Raw genomic sequence first — 19,575 nt, 5'->3', positions numbered from 1 at the left:
CCAGTTTTCCAGGGTCGCCAAGGGTGATCTTGGCAAGATTTCATCCTTTGATTTCATCCCACCTCTTTAGGAATTGTGCATGGGTGTGACGTTCGGCTAGTTCCGCAATTGTCGATGTCATCAGACCGTAGGTGCCACTGGGTCCTAAAATTCTTAGACCAGCCGCTTCCTTGGCTGAAGAGTCGGCAATGCTATTGCCTTTACTCCTGTCATGCACTTCAACCCACCTCAGGTTAATGGTATTATCTATCAAGGCTTTGGCTAAATCTTGGTGGCACTCTAGTACTAGCCCTGAGGTAACACGTTGTCTGTTCAAGTCTAATAGGTCTTGTCTGCAGATTGTTATGTTTCAACCAGAAATTCCATTCCTTGTTTTTTCTTTTGTGGCGATTCAGATACCAGGCAGATCTATTTGGACCACGCTGGTATTTTTTCCATTCCCCATTTAATCCTTAGGCTTAGTGATCTGGAGTACACTCCACATTTTGTGCCTTCTTTGGTTTTCAAGCCGTCGGTATACAGGGTGTAACTGAATAAGTGTAAAACATTTAAGGAGGTGATTCCTCATCGAAAAAAAAGATAGGATCTTTCTTATAAAGAAATTGCAATAGAGCATCCTGTGTTAAGATACAGCCCCTTAAAGGGGGTACATAAAATTTGTATAGCGATTTTTTTCACAAGCACTGAAAAAGTTACAATATTGAAATTAACCTGACATTTTTTTCTACCAAAAAGACACTTAGCCAGAAATTTATTTGGTCTACCCCATGGTTGTAAGGGGTGGAAAACGCAACCCGTAAAATGTATTTCCAATGTAACTTTTTGTCTTATTATTAGTTTACCATTTATTTTCGATGGCCTGTTTCATTCTGAACAAAAAATGTCTCTTGGGTTTTTTTGCCCAAAATGAACCAGTTCGCAGCAAAAATTATTTTACGAACAACTACAGAGATACATCGTCATAAATGCGATATGGATTTATTGTTATTCTGTAGTTATTACCTGCATTAAACGATTAAATGGTGATAAACAAAACTGATTTATCAATAACAAAACACACAACATGTAGAAATCATAGTAAATGTTCAATATGTGTACGTTTAGACATTACGCATGCGTTTAGACGTCGGCGCATTGAGTCACGTATTCGCTCGAATGTTCCTGGAGTCTCTCTGATTACCCTGCACGCATCGATGATGCGGTTTCTTAAGTTCTCTACATCGCGAAAAGGAGAACGATAAACCAAATGCTGTAAATGGCCCCAAATATAGAAATCGAGAGGATTGAGATCCGGGGATCAAGCGGGCCAGTTCTGTGGTCCTCCTCGACCTATCCACTGATTTGCATATGTTTCAGTTGAATGCTGACGTGCTACTTGACTGAAATGGGCGGGAGCCCCATCATGCATAAAAAACGTATCCCTTCTGACACCCAAAGGAACTTCCTCCAGCATTACTGGATGCACTTCTCTTGAAAGTTGAACGTATGCCTCACCATTTATTCGAGGAGATAGAAAATGAGGTCCAATTAAATCATCCCCAATAACTCCGAGCCACACGTTAAGAAAAAAACTGTTTTTGATGGTTATTTTCGACAATAGCGTGAGGGTTTTATCAGCCCATATATGGTAATTATGAAAATTTATAATCTTGTCCCGAGAAAAACTACATCCGTCTGTGGATTCTATCGTCTTCAAAAAGTCACAATTTCTTCTGATCATTTCCAGCATCCAATTGCAAAATTCAAGACGGTTCGGAAAGTCTCGCGCTAACAGTGCCTGTACTCGTTGCAGATGGTAAGGGTATAAGAGTTGTTCCTTTGAAATTCGAAATACCGTCATATGATCAACATTGACCTGGAAAGCAATCTCTCTAGTACTGGTAGTAGGTTGTTTTTCAATCAAATGAAGTACTGCTTCCTCAAGCTGTGGTGTTCGTACTTCTCGATGGCGACCACAATCCTGCGATCTTTTGTCGAATGAACCATATTCTCGTAATCGTTGATGAAGTCGAGCAAATATTCTATGTGAAGGATGCTGCCGTTGAGGATACATTTCAGCAAATCTTCTAGAAGCTTCTAACCCATTCTCTTGCGACAGACCGTAAACGTAATGCATATCAGCCTTTTCCTCATTTTTGTATCCCATTTTAATAACAAGTGAATTATTAAAGTAACAAATTAAGAACAGAACAGCAACACACAATTACTATTAATTCAATTTCGAAAATTCACAAACTGACAGCGTCATACCAATTTAATTGTCGCTATCGCTAATAGCGACCTACTAAAGAGATTAGTTTCATATTCTCGCATTTATGACGATATATCTCTGTAGTTGTTCGTAAAATAATTTGGGCAAAAAACCAAGGAGATATTTTTTGTTTATAATGAAACAGGCTATCGGAAATAAATATTCAAATCGTAAACAAATGATAGACAAAAATTTGCATCGGAAATAAATTTTATGGGTTGCGTTTTCCACCCCTTACAACCAGGGGGTAAACCAAATAAATACCTGGGTAAGTGTTTTTTGGTAGTACAAAACGTCAGGTTAGTTTTGATATTGTTATACAAATTTTATATACCCTCTTTAAGGGGCTGTATCTTAACAAGGGATGCTTCAATGAAATTTCTTAATATGAAAGATCCTATCTTTTGTTCGATGATGAATCACCTTTTTGAATGTTTTACACTTATTTAGTTACACCCTGTATATTCGTATTGCATTTGTAGCATCTGACTCAGTGTTCTGTTTTATTGGTATTTTGTAGGGTTTATTAAACACAAACCTGGGTTCAATTGCATCACTGATTGCCTGAAGCAGAGGCTGCGCAGTAAGCGCTTCTCGCCATAGGCTTAGCCTCAAATGACCCATTCGTGCTTCGAGGTTCACACCAGCCGTACGCAATTGTAACATTGCTATTAACGCAACCTACTTAACGTGCTGGTCCAGAGGGTTCAAACCAGTAATTAATTTCATTGCCGCCGTTGGTATTGTTCTCATGGCTCCTGTGATGTTTTAACAAGCCAGTCGCTGTATTTGATATAATATTTGGATGGCCGTTGCTTATAGAACTTTTATTACCCATGCAATGGCTCCATACGTTAACATAGGGACTTGTTATTGCAGTGTAGATCCACGTGACCACATGGGGTGAAAGACCCCATGCGCGTCCCTCGGTCCTTCAACATTGCTCATAAGCTACATATGCTTTTTTTGCTCTACTCTGTAGGTGAGAGTTTCATGTTAGCTTCCTGTCGAGGATAGTACCAAAGTATTTCACCACTCCAGAGAAGTTTACTTTTCTTATGGAGATTTCGGGAGGTTTTAAGCGCGATAAACCTTTTTTCCTGATGAAAAGGACTATCTTAGTCTTCTTGGGATTGATCGACAGTGAGTGTTCCTTACACCATGTTTCTATTGATTTGAGCCCCTCCTGCGCTCTATCGCATAGTGTGTTCACAAATTTGCCCATCTGCAAGATAACTATGTCATCTGCATACGCAATTGTGTAGAATCCATTATTGTTGAGGTGAGTAATCAGGGTATCCAGAACTATGTTTCAGAGAAGGGGTAATAAGACCCCTCCCTGTGGACATCCCCTCATGACCAGTCCTTCCACTATGATGTCTCCTACATTGATACTTATTGCTCTACTGGAGAGCATCTTGAGTATCCATTCTCCTACTGCCAGGGGTATGTCTGAACTTTATAAATATGTTTTTTTTCAATTTGAAAATCGTTCAGACATCTGTTAGAATCTTTATATCTTTCTCATCTTTCATGTATTTCTATCCGTTTCACCACTTCGAAATCAATAATTCATTCATCTTTTCATATGATTTGTACTAGTAGTGTTATTATTTTCGATCACGAATAAATGACATTATTATCATTCTATCAGACGATGATAGCTATAGGTGCTTTCTTACTTTTCAAGTTATTTCAGTCAGATTACTGTCTTTAAACTTTTTTCTCTTTTCATTCTGATGATTTATTCTGCTTGTTTCTCTACAAACTCACCTCTTCTTCTCTGAGAACTCTAAAATCAGTCATTTCTGAGAACACTCAATTTCCCGTCTGTCGGTGTAATATTCGATAAAACTTGTTCGTCCTGACTTCTCACTTTATGTCTGAGAAGTTTCGCAGAGTCTGAAAGGATCAGTGGGAAATCTCTCATCAAGCATTGGAAATTGAGTCTGGATTACATTGTCTGACACAAAATCGAATAATTTGCCATTACAGCTCCTCGATTAGGATATGTATATGTATATTCCAATTATGTCTACTCGTTTTGGTTTCAGTTTTCGTGTGAATTTTTTTGGAAATGTCCATAATATAGAATAATTCAGTGAGTTCTCTTGTAGTTAGTTTCGATATATTCCACTTGAACTAGAACTAACAACCATATTGACAGCTGAAAGCTGTCATTCTTGGCTCACTGCGCTTGTTCAGGGCACATGATTCTCAGGCCAAATGATCAATTACTCCACGGTGTGAAGAGTGGTCGTAGGTTGATTATGCTGGCGCGTCCTCCCGAATGTATCGAGGCTTCGGAGTATAGGGCTTCACCACTGCCAACTACGGTGAAAAAAAAATAATAATGAAAATAATAGGGATGGCCGCTAACACCCTTGGCCTTTGGTGAGTTGCACCACCACTCACCCGAGCAACTGGTGCGAAACCGGACCGGCAGCCCAGGAGCACCAGGGTAGGAGAACACTATTCTCCCTCCGGTGCCGTCCGTGGGTCCACTGAACTAACCACCCGGTGGATCCAAGACTTGATTCCTAGTAATTGAGGAAGGGACCCCACAATTAACCTGATCGAAGGAGTTAGAGGCAAAGTGGTGGGGCCCATTATACCGATGACAACCCTGGCAATGACAACGGACGCTTTGAGTGGAGGCATGAGCTAAGAGAAAGCCATATGCATTACTACGAGAGTAGTGAGTCCACGAGAAGAGGGTACATGGCGAGATTGCATGCTCTGTGGTGTGAAACACATCCGGAGCATACCGCCTTCTCCACCAAAAATCTTAGGGAATACGTATCCTATCTTCGGCGTCAAAGCTATATAGCTCCTTCCCAACCTACTAACGAAATGATAGAAGTGACAGTTCATGATGCGAGTCTCCTCTCCAGCCGTTGACACGGCTAGAGAAAAGACTCGCATCATGTCATTAATGGAGTGAATTAGAACACGCAGGGCGCTCCACAGATTTAGGCCCCTGAAGCAACAAGAACTGGCTTGTTTGGATGCGGAGGTTCATAGTGTTCTAACAGAAGAGGCTGACATCTGGCAAATCAACACCGCCGTCTATAGCGTCATCCAATCGCTTTCCGAAGCGGAAGGACAAAATCCCGGCCTTACGGTTCGAAAGATTGAACGGCGTGTACACAAGATGGAGGCTAAGATCACGTCGGCGAGACAACACGCGTCTCGTATCCAATGTGTGATAGATTACAGGGGGGCCAACAGCCTTCCATGCCCGCAGGGCATCAGCATCACATTTTGAGTCAAGGCGTGCTGCTGACCACCAAACAACACTGCCTTGATAGGATACGAATGCGAGTGGCTGCTAAAAAGTCACTAGTGAGGCTAGCGAGAAGTATCGCGGAAAACCTTAGGTTCTGCGAGAAACCTTCTCGCTTATTCCAAGAGCCTCCATGTATTGTGGATAATCCGCTGACTGCTGATCAGGTGGATTTCTTCTGGAAGGATACCTATGTACACCCGCAGCCACTCATCTTAGACACACCAGTCCTAGCGCAGTTCGAAGCTTTCAACATAGAGCTTCGACAATGAACTGAGCTCAATTAACTGCGCAACGCGGTAACCCCGGATGACCTTTTGGGTTCCCCAGATGGGCTGAACACTCATTGGTGGAAAAAACTAACAAGCACCAACCGCCATCTGGCCAGAGTTTTCAACTCATGACTGGACGGAGAGCAGCCCATTCCAGATTGGTTTGTTGAGGGGCGGAACGTTCTCATCCCCAAAAGCGGAGATTTGTCGATTCCTAAGAATTACAGACTTATAACATGCTTGAATTCGTGTTATAAGTTGTTCACAAGCATCTTATACACACGAATACTCACCGCAGTTGACCGAGTATTTGAACGGATATATGAGCAGAGAAGATCGAAGAGAAGAGTCGCTGGATGTGCAGAGAACCTGCTTATAGATAGATGTGTAATGCAGATAGATGTGTAACCTCTCTATGGCCTGGATCGATTACCGTAAGGCATTTGATACAATATCGCATGAGCTCATCTTGCATTTGCTCAGATGCCTTGCGGTACCCGACAAAATCGTATGATGCATTGTACAACTGATACCACTTTGGCAAACTCGCTTCATCATAACGTCTGGTCCGAACAGGGATGTGAAGAGAATCTGCTCATAGATAGATGTGTAATGCAGATAGATGTGTAATGCAGATAGATGTGTAACCTCTCTATGGCCTGGATTGATTACCGTAAGGCATTTGATACAATTTTTCATGAGCTCATCTTGCATTTGCTCAGATGCCTTGCGGTACCTGACAAAATAGTATGATGGATTGAACAACTGATACCACTTTGGCGAACTCGCTCCACCACAACATCTGGTCAAGCAAGGGTGGGTCACTTTCAGAAGGTGTGTATTTCAAGGCGATTCCCTCAGTCCCCGTCTCTTCTGCATCTCTTCTGCACTCAGAAATACTCGAAGGTATAACTGTGGCACCCGCGGAAACCGGAGGCACAAGGTCACCCATCTGTTGTATATGGATGATCTCAAACTTTATGCATCTGGAGAGAAGGATATCCATCAGTATTTGAGGATGGTGAAAGAGTACACACATGTAATCGGTATAAAATTTAGGATAGACAAATGTGCGATGGTCCTTCTCAAAAGAGGACGATGCGGGGACTACGGAGATGATGTGCATCCTACACCATTTGGATGCCGGAGAGAAGTATACTTACCTCGGGGTGGAACAACGTCACTCACAAGAAGTAACAACAGTGAAGAACTATCTCTGCGGCATGTATCAGCACAAACTTCGACAGATCTGGTCATCGTAACTGTCGGGGAAGAACAAAGTTGCTTCAACAATAATGCTTGCCGTTCCGATCTTACTCTACTCGTTTGGAGTAGTGAAGTGGACTTGGGAGGAGCTGTATCAACTCGACGTAAAGACCCGAAAAATGATGCATCCCAAATCGTCCGTTCCACGGTTGTACTTCCCCCGACAACAGGGAGGCCGTGGACTTTTGAGTTTGGAGAGTCTACATAACAGAATCGTACTAGATACAGCCTGTAAAGTTATTAGGAGTTTGAATCCCCTTCTCTGCATGGTCCGTGACCATGAGAGAGCAGAAATTAGAGCATTTCTCTTTAGGGCAGCTGCCCGAGCAGTTGATGAACTCGGTGACACTGAACGAGGTGACTTCAAGTCTGTCACCGAATTGGAATCCGTTCAGCAAAAAGTTTATATAAAAACCGCAGAGATCACCTCACTTCTGCGGAAACACAAGGATAAGCCAGTGCATGGGGTCTTCTTCAATGATGTAGGAGACCTTGGCCTGACTTTCGCTATCCTAAGGTCGAGTGTGAACTGAGGAGTTCATCATGGCTTACCAGGATGGTGTCTTCAACACCTTAGTCTACCGCAGTTGCGTGATGGGTATAGAGGTTCCTGACGTACGGTACAAGGCCTACCGCGAGGCGCCCGAGACCCATTGCTATAAGCATGTCCAGCATATGCGGTATCGGCATATATCCATCGATATAAGGTGGTCCTAAGAGTACTCTATTATCTTCTATGGCACTTTTGCGGTATTGATGAGACACAGGTGTTGCCCTACGCTCCGGGGGATATTGAATCCATTGTGGGAACGAGAAGTGCCGAATTTATTGGAACTATTCGTTCCTCACCATCAGGCTCATACAAGCTAACAAGCCTGATATAGTCCTTCTCGACCACCAGAGCATGACCATATTTGTCGTGGGACTTTCAGTTCCTGGCAAGACGAATATCGTCCGAAAAGAGGAGGAAAAATGGATAGGGTCTGACCAACGCCTACTACGGTAAAAAAAATGTAGTCGCAAAGAAAATTAATGGTATGAATCATCATGAAATAAGGTGAATGTTCAAATTTGGCGGGCTGCGTCCATTCAATTGGCGATTTTTTATTTTCTTCTAATGTTGGTACCCTCGTCTTGAATAAATGTTTACAGTTTCGGCTGTTTGGCATGGTGAAAGGCATAAAAGTTAGAAGTGTTTTACATGTTCAGCTGTTTTCTACTGCATCAGAGATCTGCATCAAATTTTGCACTAGAAATGTTTGTACTCTGTGTCTAAAATTGTTCATAAATGGTGAAAGGTTTTCACACGAGGTTGAGAAGATGTAAAGGACGAGGCTTGTTCTGGACACCGCAGCACATCAATAACAGATGAAAATGTTGAGAAAACGAAGAAACTTGTTATGGAGAATCGTCGAGTCGAAGAAGTTGGTGTGGATGCAGGCATTTCGATTGGTTCATATCATGTAATATTGCTGAATTTTGACTAAACGAAGACTATCGCGTTAGCATCGCTCAGGATTTGTTATATGACGTCAACGACAAAACAGATTTGCTGAAAATGGTTATAACTGCTGACGAATTAAAGGTATACTGTTATGACCTCGAAACCAAAGTCTAATCATCCCAGTGGAAAAGCTCCGGGAGGGAGCCAAGGCCAACAGAAGCAAGCCGGGTTTAATCAAATGTTAAGCTACTGTTTCGACGAAATCAATTCAATTCATGTTTAAGACTTCGTTTTATTTTCCTGGTGGGATTGAACACTGTTTTTATTTGATGCCTCCCTAGAATGTTTCGGCTTTTGTCTGTAACCCTAGGGATGTACGGTAGAAATGCACGTGCAACCGTTTGAGTTTCCTCCCAATTTTGACTTGTGGAAGTCTTCAGTTTCTTGGCCTTGTTGATCTTGGTTACACTCTATCCATTCGATCTGAAAGCCACTTGTAGATGCTCCAATTCTTCACTCCACATATTCTACAGACACGTTCCGTCAGGGTGTTGATTATTCCCCGCTTTTGACTTGAGTGGTGGTTCGAAAGTGCATGCACATATCTTTCCCTATGTGCCAGTTTATGGTACACTTCATGTGTCAGTCTTGTGCCACGCCTTTCGACGAGTACATCTAGAAAAGCTATCTATTGTTTCTGTTCAGTCTCCATGGTGAACTTGATGCTAGGGTGTTGAGCATTTATGTGGTCTAGAAATAGGGCTCGGAAGCCTTAACCAACTTATTATTGGTATTATAATGATAATCGTGTTTTGATGAAACATACGTTCTATTGTTTCAGGTACTACAGAAAACCCCCTGTTAACTCAATCTACAAAAGGCCCTCAGCACTGTGCCTTCCCGTCGCGAGCCAGCCCGACCCTGCGGCATATCGTCGACCCAAACGGGCCCCCGTTTTCAACGACCAAACCCTCTACGGAATGCAGCAGGTAGATGCGAAACGATAATAACAACTTTCATTCGAGAAATTCCCGCTCCGACCCGTCATTAAACAATGTCCTTCTTGAATTTTCGAAGTACAATTTAAAGGTAACGACCCGGCATTCTAGAACATTCATTATCGTTCGCGGCTTCTGAAATGGACAGGGGTGTTTTCAAGAAGGAATGTTTTCTGGGGTACGGGATTCTTTTGAATTGAAAAATGAGAATTGAAACTTTCCATGTTCTCAAACTAATGAAGTTTTTTGTAGAGGTGGTGAAGGAACATGAGATCATGATGATCTTTGACCACGTAGTAGCGGCTACATTCATTAATTTCTTTTGAACTATCTCAATTTTAACAAATTCTGTTCCTAGAAAGAAAGTTGAGGATATGGACTGATGATTTGCTCTTCATTGCATAATCTTTTGATTTCTAGGAAATCCCATCGGGGATGGAAAATCCAAGCTTAGAAAGTCCAGTGGATGATGGCACTAAGGACCAGATTGATGCAGTTTTGGTCCCCCACAAGGTGGATTCTGAGGGAGACGTTGACGCTAAGATATCTAACTTCGAAGAATTATTAGCAAAATTTGAGAGGGAGAATGGACCAAAGAAAACGAAGAGTCGGAACGACATTTCTAAGATATCAAAATTTTTGAAGCCTAGGGTGAGATTTGTGTTGAACGTCTCTGGCGGGCACGATAATATTTCCATATTGTTCAGTCAAGGAAAATACATCGGTGCGGTTTTATATTTGAGCAAAACAAGAGAAATCCGGAATCAAAAGATATCAAAAATCATAGAATATTTGAAAATCCAAAAATCAATTAAACACAATTCAAGAAGAAGAATGCATAAATACGAGACCCCAAAAAATTCCAAAAATGCCAGAATATGTTCACAAATCAGTTAGAGATCATTTCTTGTTTCCCTCTGTCCCTCCTCTGAAATCCTTTGCAATTGCGACTTTTCAAATTCATCAATTTTACACACAAGTACCGCATTCTAATCGATCAAAACAAGAGAAATACAAAAATCAAGAGGAGTACGAAAAAAAAAAAATTAAAAAATTCCAGAATATATTCACAATGTTCCAGTAAAAGAGGATACCAGTAAAAGAGCGGTCCCTGCAAAACCATCATTATGTTCATACACAGGTGTCAAAAATTAAAAAAAACAAAATCTTAATATCCTAGGATCTGAAAACCGAGGAAAACAAAATTTTAATATATTCACAATGCTCCTGACCACAGTAACAGTAGAAGAGAGTCCCCTGTTTGTCCCCCTTCCCAAAATCATCCTTTCATCATATGCAGTTATTGCCACCTTCCAAAATCGAGACAAATCCAAAATTAAAATAAAAAAAATCCAATCCAAGAATCAAAAAATACAAAAAAGCAAACATTCAAAAATGTTCAGAATATGTTCACAATGACTCTTACAACAATATCAGTATAAGACCGTTCCTTGTTTCCCTCTCTCCTCTGAAATCATCCTTACAGCAGGTGCAGTATTTGGCTAATTGCGACATTTTAAAATCATTATTATGTCCACACACACATATCGTCTTCCATCCGATCGTAACAAGAGAAATAAAAATCAAGGGAAATAAAAAATCCAAAGCATCGAAAAATTCACAAAAATTCAAGAAAACACAAATCAAAAACTCAAAATTTTGAAAATATTCAAAAATACAAAAAATTCAGAATATATTCACAATGCCCCCCCGTGACAATACCAGCAGCAGACAAGCGTTCCTTAATCCTCTCCCTCTTCAAAAGTGATCCTGACATTATGGGCAGTATTTCGTTAATTGCAACGTTCCAAATTCATCATCAAGTCCACCCACATTATGTCCCTTATGTTCACATTTCCGCTTTCTATTCGAGCGAAAGAAGAGGAATCTAAAACCCAAGAAAACAATATATAAATCGAAAACTCCAATCCAAAAATTCTAAATTCCAAATATTCAAAAATCCAAAAATTCAAAAAGTAAAAAACCTAAGATCCACAACAAAAACAATCAAGAATGAAAAATTCCAAATATTCAGAAATTCAGTGATACAATCCAAAAATTTAAAAGTCCAAGAAATTGAAAAAAATTTAAATATTCTAAATATATTCACAATGCCTGTCCCTCCTTCGAAATCATCCTCATATCGGGTGCGGTATCTCGTTAGTTGCTACCAAAACCATTATCAGGTTCACAGACATTATGCCCCTTATGTTCACATTTTCGCTTTCTATTCAAGCGGAAGAAGAGGAATCTAAAACCCAAGATAAATCTGAAACTCCGAAAACAATTCATAAATCCAATACTCCAATCCAAAAATCCAAAATTACAAATATTCAAAAATCCAAAAATACAAAAAATAAAAAATTACAAATATTCAGAAATTCAATAATACAATCAAAAAATTTAAATATTAAAAAAATACAAAAATTTAAAAAATCTTCATATTTTCACAATGCTAGTCCCTCCTTAGAAATCATCCTCACATCAAGTGCGGTGTCCCGCTAATTGTTACCTTTCCAAACTCATCATCAGGTCCACACACATTATGTCCCTTATGTTCACATTTCCGCTTTCTATTCGAGCGAAAGAGGAGGAATATAAAACCCAAGAGAAATCCAAAACTCTGAAAACAATACATAAATTCAAAACTCCAATCCAAAAATTCTAAATTCCAAATATTCAAAAATCCAAAGGTTCAAAAAGTAAAAAGCCTAAGATCCACAACAACAAAAATTCAAAAATGAAAAATTCCAAATATTCAGAAATTCAATGATACAATCCAAGAATTTACAAGTCCAAGAAATTTAAAAAAATTAAAATATTCTGGGACAGGCATTCACAATGCCTGTCCCTCCTTCGAAATCATCCCCATATCGGGTGCGGTATCTCTTTAGTTGCTACCAAAACCATCATCAGGTCCACACATATTATGCCCCTTATGTTAACATTTTCGCTTTCTATTCAAGCTAGAAGAGGAATCTAAAACCCAAGAGAAATCTGAAACTCCGAAAACAATTCATAAATCCAAAACTCCAATCCAAAAATCCAAAATTACAGATATTAAAAAATCCAAAAATACAAAAAATAGAAAATTCCAAATATTCAGAAATTCAATTATACAATCCATAAATCTGAAAGTCCAAGAAATTAAATTCTGAATATATTCATAATGCCTGTCCCTCCTCCGAACTCAACCTCATATCAGGTGCGGTATCTCGTTAGTTGCTACCAAAACCATCATTAGGTCCACACACATTATGCCCCTTATGTTCACATTTTCGCTTTCTATTCAAGCGGAAGAAGAGGAATCTAATACCCAAGAGAAATCTGAAACTCCGAAAAACAATTCATGAATCCAAAACTCCAATCCAAAAATCCAAAATTACAAATATTCAAAAATCCAAAAATACAAAAAAAAATCCAAATATTCACAAATTCAATAGTACAATCCAAAAATTTAAATATCCAAAAAATTCAAAAATTACAAAAAACTCAATATATTCACAATGCTAGTCCCTCCTTTGAAATCATCCTAACATCAGGTGCGGTGTCCCGCTAATTACCATCTTTCCAAACCATAATTTTGTGCACATGCAGGTGCCGTCTTCTATACGTGCGAAACAAGAGAAATCCAAAGCCAAAGCGGCCAAATTGAAAGGCGACGCCGTAGGTGAGAGTAACTCCACAATCATCAACAATACAGACCCGACGGACGTTCAGGATGTGACCGCGGATTCATTGGAAAGGTTACTCAACCAGCTCAAAAAATGCGAACTAGCGGTCGGAAATGAGTCGGTCTTGGAGAAAAATGATTGCCCCACCGGTGCGAGACAACGGAAAGACAAAGCGGAAAGCAGGGAGAATGAAGGGGGTGTCGAGAAAGGCAATATGGGTGAAGATGAGGTGAGTGATTGAATAGGACTTTGAGGAAAATGAAGGATTTATTATTTGAGTTTATTTCAAGTTTTTCAAGGAACATTGGTTGCTTATAATAGGAAAATTTCTACTCAAAGTGTGTTTGAAAATATAGTGTAATTCAATGTTTATATGAAAGTAGCTGTTTCAGGTTGTTTTTTCAGTTTGTGTCTGAAAGTTACTTCTTTGCATGATACCTTGTAGAAGGTAGAAGAAGTATAGAGTTACTTAATTTAGAATTGATAACTTCCTTCCTTTCCTTGAAAGGTTCCCTCATCCTTGTTTTTTGTATCAAGATGGAGTAGTAGAAAGCCAAAAACTTTCTTTCCCAAAAAAATATAGTGTGCTGTACAAAAAATTGGGTGGATGTTCGATCGAATTTCGCGGGCTACGAATATTCGATTCCCGTTTATTTTTTTTATTTTTGTGAGTATATGTAAGCAGTTTCAGCTATTTAGCATGTTTATTCTGTTGGTGAGAGCCATGAAAGTGAAAAGTGTTTTGCAAGTTCGGTGATTTTCTGCCACAAAAGAAAATTATCAAAGAATTCGCATAAAATTTTGTGTGAAAAAACCCTCAATACTTCTTTCTAAAATTAACAAACTCTCCGACCAATTTTTATTTTCCAATTCATTATGCCTAATGTTGAATTTCAAATGAGTTCAGAACGTGAAGATATATTTCGAAAATGAATTAAAAAAAACGCCCGAGCAGGGACTTGAACCCTGGACCCTTGGATTAAAAGTCCAATGCTCTACCGACTGAGCTACCCGGGCTATAGAAAAAAAGTTAACTAGGTATTGTAGTGTATTTAAAGTATATTTTCAACAATAGGTAACTTGTCAATTTTTTTATTTTAATTCCAGGCTATGTATTTATGATTTGGACATGTTGGAGAGGTATTTGTAACTCAAAAACGGTTAGATTGATTTTCATAAATTCTGATGTGGATTTATCTTCGCTCGTGATGAATATCAAAATATTCTAAAAATTAGGAAAATGGTACATTACTCAATGACTTCGATATGTTGAATTTGCCTCCAAACATATATAGCCTTTTTCAACTAAAATTACCTTTTTGATCCTTTTCTGTCTTCTCTGGTAATATTAGATACTTCTTCAACTAGAAATTATTTTTGCGTTTGATGCTTTATTTCAATTTTCCCAAATCAACTCGATGGGATTGAAAACACAAAAATAGGGGGGAAGTCTCAATATGGTGTGTTCATACATTTCAGCAATACTCTCAAGGGCATACATTTTTTCAAATGTTTTTGTCTGTAAAACTTCAAGTAGTTGGTTTTTGGTATAGTTATCTTCAAAATACAAATTGTTTCTTTGTATTTCATTTTTCCAAATTTGGAATCAATGTGTTTTCAAACCGTTCCTCAAACACATTAGCTTTCATGTTCTTATGATAGTCAACAATTTCAATGAATTTCGAACCCATCCTTTACTTGCTCCGCAATGCACAATGATTAGTCGCGATCATTCGCAGGCATGTTAGGCGTACACATTCCCGAACTATAAGTCCACCATTTCGTAACTGTGTCGTGAGTGTCATACCAAGTTTCGTTCAAAAAGCCGTTGTTCTTGTCTATATTTAGTTATTTGTTCTAAGTATTTGTTGCGCAATTCTACTATTCTTCTGCTTTCCATAATTGCTTGACGTTTGTTTATTATTTTAAATCTAAATCCTAGGTTCTTTATACAATTCTGAAGAGTTTAGTCACAGCAGCTCACGTTGTGGCCGGGAGTATTCAATTTCTTCCTTATGATTTCATTTGTAGGTATTTCATTGTTTTTGTAACAGTCGTAAATTGTTTTTCTCAATGATTTTATTAGATGAACATCTAAAGGTTTTGACAATCCCGTATCACATCGCGTCTTGCGTTCATATGGTTTGTTTTTGACTATTTTACGTACAGTTGAGAAACGAATTTCGAACAAATCTGATGTTGCTTGTTATATTTTGTTTCCCTCGAAACCAAACTTGAGATGTAGATTCTTATATACATTGAAACATACTCTCTATATTCAAATGCATCCGAATCTTATTCACTTGTATCTCTTTTTCTCATTGTTCACCATCGCTATTGGAATCACTACACTGGAAAAAGACTGCGTTGTTATCACACTCGTTATTACTATTAGTACTTGTCAAAGGACGCCACATTCTGAATAGATAACAAAAATTTTAAGTAATTATAACTTCACCAATATCGAATTTCAACACTCAAATTGCGATTAGTTCCTGAACTGAACATTGACAACACGACTCTTATAACCATCCTCGCATTCTATTCGTGATCGTGACATGACTACAAATTTCATTTTTTTACTCTTCAGCCAATCATAAAACTCGGTTAGAATCATCCAATAGGAACCGCCAAGTCTACAATCCACGTGGACTAGTTGGCAGCGGCTTCATTTTTCTGTATTGGTTTTTTTGGCCTTTGAGATCTCCGACAGCTTTAACTATGCACAATGCCGGTTACTTCGACTGTACCTATAATTTTTCACCAGTATAAACCTTTTTGGTAAATATGGATCGGTGTTGACGTTATTCAACAATTCCTGAACGATGCTCATGTGACTTTTTCTTTTGATCCAAGTATAACAACATAGAAAGGATTGCTAATCGAATATATGTAGTCCACGAAACTTGAACATTCGCTTTAGTTTTCGAATAGACCTCGTATATAGAACCGCAGTGAACGTCTACTATTTGTCAGGAGAACGACCCCTCTATCAGTTCCCTGTTTCTTAACGGCACTAGCAAAATGCTCGTACTTCGATTCCTAATGGAAAAAAGTATTATACTGTGAGAAAAAAAATTATCGTTACAGAAAAATCCCAAACCGTCACCAAAAAGTTTCAACTACCGGGATATCAGCGAACAGATGTTGAGGTCGCAATGCGAACTTGACGTAGAGGACTCTAATTCGAGTATACAGGACATCACGAAAAGGATCACCAATTCGTTAACTGATAGCACACCAAATAAACCGAGGCCGTTCAATCAGATTTGCCGAGTGAGTATTTTGGTATGTGATGGAATTGACTAATACTTAATGAACATTCACAACGTATTTGAGAAGTACTTCATTGTGAGATTGCCATGAAACAGTTCAACAACAAAAACGCAACGTGTTTCGCTGAACAATAGCTTCTTCAGCAATGTCTATTCTCAAAGCATGAAGAAGCTATTATATATACTAAAATAATTTTCAATTGAAGGTGATTTATTAGCAACGTCGTACTTGAAGTGACCAACGAATAATCCTCTTACCAACTCTGCAGAGGCGTACCAAAATTATATTTTTATTTATTCAAACACATAGGTAATTACTTAAAAATTGTTATAGTAGGCGGCGCTACTTGGTGTCAATGGTAAAACTGATTACATTTCCTTATTTTTTTTTGCCTAATAGAGTACTTCAAAAAAACAGAAAAATTTTCAAAATAATTATTATGTTCCTTTTATATAGAAAGAGAACTACAAAGCAAAGAAATTATTACCTATGTTATGCTTATGAAGTTTCAGAATCCATTGACTCGTCCGAAGAGGAATCCCCAGTCACACTTAAATCTATTATTATTTGGTCGAAAACAGGTCTAACATCCCGTCCAATCTCCACATTTTCTCTTCTTCCTTGATCACATGGGCTACATCATTAGCCTAATCTTCTTTCCGTATCCGTTCCATTGCGAGTTCTAATATACTTTGGACATCAGAAATTTTATATGTCATGTTTTCACGAGCTACGTAACCCTTAATTTGAGCCCAGATTAATTCAATCGTGTTTAACTCGCAATGGTAAGGAGGAAGTCTCAAAATGGTGATGCCTTCAGCACGATCTATTGTATCCACCACATGCTGGCGATATCTGTCACGATGCTGTTTAATGACACTCATAAGCTAGGCCTCAACCATGTCTTCGGAAAATGGAATTCCTTTTTGTCCTAACCAACTCTGCATGTCTGCTTTTCTGGTGGTCATAGTTGGCTGCTGTTCTACTAATCGGCTGTGATGAGAAGCATTATCCATTACTATTACCGAATTTGGCTCGACTTGTAAAGGAAGGGATTCAAACCATCCTTCAAAGCGTTGGGCGTCCATGTCTTCGTGATAATCCCCCGTTTCTTTGAATAAAAAGAAAAGCCACTCTCGCTACCTATATGGGCGATAATTAGTCGTTGCCTTTTACCCGTTTCTCCGCGTAACCCTGTTGATAAACCGTCCACAAATGCATGACGACAACTAGATACAGTAGTATCTTGCCAGATCTTGTCCAATTCAATTTTTTTTCTACCACGACAATGTACTTTTGGAGCTTGCACAATCCCAGTCACCTTTTTTTTCACGTACAATTGTCGACACGGATATTTCCGTTAAAAATGAACACTGGGCTACAGCTTCTACTGTACGGAGTGTATTTTTTTAATTTTCGTACACTCTACAGACAATCTGTTTTTCTTCTAACGACATAAACTTCCGATTTCTTTGTACATTACTTGGACCTGCTACGGCATCCCTCTTAATGCTATAAAAATAATAAAATTCAATCATAAATTTCAGCTATTTGTCAGTTGTTTACTTACCTCAAAAACTATTTTGACGTTGATGTATTTTGAAAAACACTTCATTGTGAGATTTTCACTATATATATATATATATATATATATATATATATATATATATATATATACATTTATGCCTGAGTTTAATGACTAGGTCAACTAATCATCTCACCATAAAGTGTGTATGTGATGAAAATCTATGACAATGTATTTTGAAAAACAAGTATCGGCCAACTCGATCGCATATTTTCAAGTTAATAAATATAACAGTCTATTCAATAAATATAATTTAATAAATACAAAACAAAGTCACCTTCACAAGAAACAGAACACACTACGCCTATGCAGATAAGGACGCTTGATAATGAAGAAACCGAATGACTATTTATGGCATTTTAAGGACGCAAATATAATAGACCTGCGAAGTGTTGATCAGTTTACCGATGTTTCAAAGTATTTAACGAACTGGTTCACCTATTCGCTCGTACATCCTATCGATATGCAGAAGCTATCTTGTTACGGGGGGCAAATTTTATGGAATCATCTTACTTTTCAATTATTTGAAATGGCGATGCATACACGATAAAAATGACCACGGTAAGAATTTAGTTCTAACATTCAACATTGTTGTCGTTAGCTCTCAGTTAAATTTGTATATGGGTTATCTTCAATTGAAAATTGTTATACTATAGCGAAACATGCGCTGTGTTTTTCTGGAACTGTTTAGATAGTTTCCCAGAATGATTTCTTGAATATAAGTTTTTCGAGATTTCCGATGAGTTAACTTATAGACAGTCTTCTAGTGTGCCCACTGACTATAAGTGAAAAATATTTGAAAGTGACTCATATATCATACTTTTTGAAACAGAAACCAACTATGGACGATCACTGTGCCCTGGAATTACATCGATCCAAGAGCTACATTGTCAATCTCATCGACAGAGCGCTCAGCAAGGAGTTGGGAACTGTACCCGGGGAAAGGAGTCGAAGAAAGGTAAATTAAAAATAATTGGAGATAATTCGAAAGTTGCAAGGAACTTTTAATGACAGCAATTTGTTGTCTCATTCGGAAATGGTTTCCAAAATCCTGGCTCGATTGAACGAGGTAATTGGAATGGAAATGTACCAATTGCAAAAAGTTTTCGCTACATAGCGATTTCTTCTTCATTGATCTGTGAGGGATACATTCGAATATTTTGGCTGGAAAATTCGAAAATTCAGTCAATTTTCTTTTCATATTCAAAATATAACGAAGAGTTATTGAGTGAGAAAGATTATTATTGTGAAATCTGAAATCGAAATCAGTAAAAACGAATTATACTTGGCATTTGAACTGATTAAGAGGTTGCCTTTGCTTCCTTTGTATACAGAATTTAGTATTGAATTTTACTAAGTAACAATGAATGGTAAACACACATTTATATTGAAAATATTTCAATAATGTTTTGCATGTGTATTTATGATGAGGCCATTAATAGTCAGTAAAATTTTAGACGTATTGGAAGCTATTTTGACCAGTTTTTAACAGTGACGGCTCGTGCATTGGAGAACAGGGGAGG

At 38.4% G+C, this 19,575-nt stretch overlaps 1 protein-coding gene and 1 non-coding gene across 3 annotated transcripts in view; one reads left to right on the top strand and one right to left on the bottom strand.

The window, feature by feature from the left end:
* Positions 1 to 19,575, top strand: part of LOC111509895 (uncharacterized) — a 53,832-nt gene that overhangs the window by 30,186 nt on the left and 4,071 nt on the right. For both annotated transcript variants that reach the window (XM_074172389.1, XM_074172396.1), the window contains exons 4-8: positions 9,361 to 9,508; positions 9,938 to 10,168; positions 13,115 to 13,420; positions 16,282 to 16,467; positions 18,885 to 19,010. In XM_074172389.1, coding sequence (XP_074028490.1) covers positions 9,361 to 9,508; positions 9,938 to 10,168; positions 13,115 to 13,420; positions 16,282 to 16,467; positions 18,885 to 19,010 — 997 coding nt within the window. The remainder of the gene's footprint in view (positions 1 to 9,360; positions 9,509 to 9,937; positions 10,169 to 13,114; positions 13,421 to 16,281; positions 16,468 to 18,884; positions 19,011 to 19,575) is intronic.
* TRNAK-UUU (transfer RNA lysine (anticodon UUU)) lies at positions 14,136 to 14,208 on the bottom strand. Its single transcript has one exon. It is a non-coding gene; the product is annotated as a tRNA-Lys (tRNA).

This window comes from Leptinotarsa decemlineata, unplaced genomic scaffold, assembly GCF_025532065.1.
Source record: "Leptinotarsa decemlineata unplaced genomic scaffold, Ldec_3_MD MMD2_P_RNA_scaffold_12, whole genome shotgun sequence".
NCBI classification, from domain to species: domain Eukaryota; kingdom Metazoa; phylum Arthropoda; class Insecta; order Coleoptera; family Chrysomelidae; genus Leptinotarsa; species Leptinotarsa decemlineata.
The sequence above is the reverse complement of the archived record's forward strand: the minus strand, read 5'-3'. Positions and strand labels throughout refer to the sequence as shown.